Raw genomic sequence first — 4,116 nt, 5'->3', positions numbered from 1 at the left:
CTTTTTTTTCAAAATGACTGTAACTTGAGCTAGAACAAAATGCTCCAAATTTTTTTTTAGAAACTACATCATAAATTCTGTCAGTAATACAAAATCCATTAAAGTCTGAATAGATTTAAATAACTTTCAGTAATTATAATTTTTCTTTATTTCTCCCTAATTTAAGTGATCAACAGACCATCTATAACCCTGTAAATCCGCGGCTAGCCGATAGTAGTAATTTCTAGTTTGCCAATAGACACAAAAATAAGAAGATAAAATGAATGAGCAAAAACAAAAAGGTATTTTTTTTGTGTACTCTTCCCAAAGTAAGTTATAATCATCCCAACCAAAAACACTAATCCTATTCTATCCCCTCAAACATGTACTATTTACTTGCACTTCAGTATGAAATATTTGAACTTCTAAGGCTGTAAAAGCAATCTAAAACTAAAATCATATGGCATTACTTCTACTAGCTTTAAAACACCTTCTTTTTCAACACATTTCACTGCTTCTTTTCTCACTTCATCTGGTAACTGCAAACACACCCAATCAACCAATGATTCTATATCCTTTGCAAAATCTAACATATACCAATCTAACAGCTTTGGTATTATCATCATTTTGCTTCTCTTTGATATCCCAACTGTTGCTTGTAAATACTCTCTCTTTGCTGCTTCTAATTCCTCTTCAACCCCTTCCGCCGTGTACACTCTTACCTGCATTGTTTCAAATTCAGATAGCCTAATTATGCGACGTTTATATATCGAAAACTGATCAGTATTTTGCTTAAGATTAAGAACATACTGCAGGGGATGACCAGCTTCCACATGAGAGTGCAAATGTAACCAATGGTTCCGAAAACTCCAGCCCGAAAATGCTTCTTGCTTTCATCTCATCGTTTTTCGCGTCTTTTGGACACGTCTGTATGCAGAAAAGTTCAGCATGCTATGGTACAAAACGTTATAAAAGGATGTTCGGAGTTGAAACGAAAGCAACTTACAAATTTTAAGTGATAAGGAAGTCTCAAGATGAAATGCTCGATGGTAATCGCGTTGAGAGTCTGTCCTCCTACAGTTATTGTTGCCTGTTTGGAGTAAAAATGTCACTCTAAACTAATCGAAAAAGGCGAAAATAGTCTGACATGCAACTAACAGATGTGCTCGTTGTTGAAATTCGAAACTTATATACAAACTTAAGCATTTTGATTCTGTTTTTTAAGTGAAATCATAAACATTGGAACTTTTTTCTTCATTTATGTTTTGCAATAGATAAAGATGTTACCTTTTGCATTAGTGCTACAACCATTTCAGGAGACTTGGGCATTCCATGCTCCAAAATTGCCTGAAACATTAATAAGAATCATGTGCTTTTGTCAAGTGAATATCTTCTGCCCCTAGATTGACAATCTCGAATTAAGTTTTCGGAAAAGATCGAAAATTTACATTTATTATGCATGAATTGTAAGTATTTATCCAGAAAGCAAGTTTCTGCTGATGAGTAAGAGCCCCTAAATTGACAGAGGCAAGTTTTCCAAGTAGGAACCTGAAAGCGAAAGGCGAATGCAGAGTGAATACAGATACAACAACAAAGTCTTAGTCCCGAAATAATTCAACTCTCATTAACACGGGTGATCGAAAAACTTACTTTAGTCTATGGATCAAAAACAAGGCATTCGTTATACGATTAAGATCGATAGAGCTAGTTTCAATAGCACAAAGATGCTTGTAAGGACCAACATCTTTGGTTCCGGACAGCGCGGAGATACCATAAGGATCACAAACCTCAGTTCTTAGTTCTGCTGCTTTGTCCTTGAATGTGCTCACCCGAATGAAAATGCTGGACAAACACCTCAGTACCTCCTCAGAGAGCTTATTCGGTGGAATGTTAGTCTCCGATACTTTATCATACCCGGAACAGCTTTCTTGTGTTGCTTCCTGGTCTGCTAATCTGCATTCTAACTGAGGAACATAACATGAAAATTGTTAATACAACAAAACATAGGAACATTTCATGAATTCCCCACGAAAACATCTGAGTACTAATCGAAATGTACCTTCAACGGAACGAATAACTTGTGATCAGATTCGTTCTTGTTTAGTATTTTCTTCACTGGAGTTGTAGTTTTCGGGGTTCTCTTGTCCGGAGATTGCTTATCCTTCACCGAATTAGGACACAACTTGTTCTCCTTTCCTCGTGCATCATCCACAACGAATGAAGACGAATTGGGTCTACACGAAGCTTGTTTCCCGTGCACTGGACGACTAGAACTATGCGGTGATCGGTTGTAAATAGGATCAGAAGACGTTAACTTTCGGGTAGATGCACTCCTAGAAAGACAAGGTTGATTCTTGGCTGCAAATGTAGTAGTTGAATTGAACTCATTTTGTGAAAGTGACTTTGATCTAGCATGTTTCGGCTTTGTAACCGGAGAATGTTGATCAATTGAATCATTAGTACTCTCCACATTCTTCTTGGAAGAGATATAAACAGCTTCCTGATACAATCCTTGTCTGAAATTGACAATTTGCTCTTCTAGGCGAACAACTTCTTCCTCTAAAACAGCTACTTCAGCTAGAAGCTCTAATGTCTGGAAAACACAAAGAAACAAGAACTGAATTTAGCAGCATTTTGCTTAAGATTGTCAATTTCTGAAACAACAACAACACAAATTACAGACACAACCCGACTGACACGAAAATTCGTTCTAAATGTAATTAATGAAACAGTGAATTTTACTCACATAAGGAGGAAGATAAGGAGGCAAGCGAGGGAGAGCTCCTAAAGGCCTAGTAAAAGCTCTCTCCAAAGCTCTATGAACATTCTCTTCATGTCTGAGCTTCTTCTTTAGCTTATCAACCTGTAAATATTGAAACAAACATAAACATCAGATTGAAAAATTCCATCTTTTTTACAATAACTTAAAAAGATAGAACTAAGTTGAGTTTAAGTACATCTTGTAGTAAGATCAACTTCCTTTCCCTGTTTAAACGACGCCGATTCACTGTGGATTTCTGAGGTCTCATTCCTCTGCTACTTCCAGTATCCATCTTCTCCTTCATTTGATAATGAAATTGAATAAATTTTATTGAATAATGAAGCTGATATTAGTTGGATAAAAAAAAAAGAGAAAAGCAAAAGCAGCAACTGTTATTCTTTTCTTGAGATGAGTGAAAGTAGCCAATGCAAGGGTTTTTGGATCTAAAGTTGGGAACTTTATTTGTTATGGGAAAAAGAAGCTATAATCTGCAATAACCCATTAAAGAAAAACTAATCCAATTTCATAAATTTCATATCCAACTTTAATAAAATCGAAAACCCACTTTTTAGTTGTTGAATTTGAGAAGCACTACAGAAACAAGAAAAAAAGTAAAGAAGAAGAAGAAGAAGAAGATTACTTTAGAAGGAGCTTTCATTGCCTGAAGAGCTGTACGGACTCTAGTGTTCATCTTGAGTTGCAGAATGGAGAGCGGGAAAAGTTGAGTGTTACTATTTTATTAATTTATGTGAGATTAAAAAATGAATATTTTTTATTGGATTAACAATATCGATATTCTCGAACAGTGTGAGAAGTGAAGAGAAAGCAACAAAATGGTTACAGAGAGGGAAGAAGATGGAAAACGACGAGTTTTATTATTATAGCTTAATCAAAGAAAAGGGGTAACAGATTCAACAGTGACAAAACAAAGCTTCAACTTCTCATTAATTATAATATAATCAAACAAAATTGAGAAATTTTGAAGAAAGATCCAAACTTTAGGTTAAAATAACAGTAACCCAAATAAGAAATTCGATTAATAAATCCAAAAAGTTTTGAACTTTCTTTCTCATTTGAGATAATGAGTTTGCTTGGAAAGTGTATAGAGAGAGAAAGTGGAATTGGAAGTGTTTGTGTATGTGGGTGACAACTGCCTCTCATCATCACTATATACAATACACTATCAGTCCAGCAGCTATTTTAGCTAGTATTATTAATCATTTTTAACTAATTTTGTTTCTTTTTTCGGCATAAAGATCTTATTTACTTTTAAATGTGTTACATAATTTTACTCTTTTTAATTCTTGACGGGAAAAGAGATTTTTTTTTTCATTATACATATTATTTTACATGATCGGTATACGTTAAGTCATTTT

At 34.7% G+C, this 4,116-nt stretch overlaps 1 protein-coding gene across 1 annotated transcript; it reads right to left on the bottom strand.

Moving 5' to 3' along the window:
• Nucleotides 1-237: 237 nt before the first annotated feature.
• Nucleotides 238-3,861, bottom strand: LOC136228846 (uncharacterized). The gene is made up of 10 exons (XM_066017333.1): nt 3,381-3,861; nt 2,937-3,038; nt 2,726-2,842; nt 2,039-2,572; nt 1,630-1,943; nt 1,428-1,527; nt 1,267-1,326; nt 986-1,069; nt 790-906; nt 238-701 (listed from the first exon to the last, which is right to left on the bottom strand). Exons 1-10 carry the CDS (start codon nt 3,429-3,431, stop codon nt 405-407), a joined length of 1,776 nt encoding a protein of 591 aa, XP_065873405.1. The 5' UTR covers nt 3,432-3,861; the 3' UTR covers nt 238-404.
• Nucleotides 3,862-4,116: the final 255 nt, after the last annotated feature.

This window comes from Euphorbia lathyris, chromosome 5 (assembly GCF_963576675.1).
Source record: "Euphorbia lathyris chromosome 5, ddEupLath1.1, whole genome shotgun sequence".
NCBI lineage: Eukaryota > Viridiplantae > Streptophyta > Magnoliopsida > Malpighiales > Euphorbiaceae > Euphorbia > Euphorbia lathyris.
Note: the sequence above shows the minus strand (reverse complement) of the source record. Positions and strands in the feature narration are given on the sequence as shown.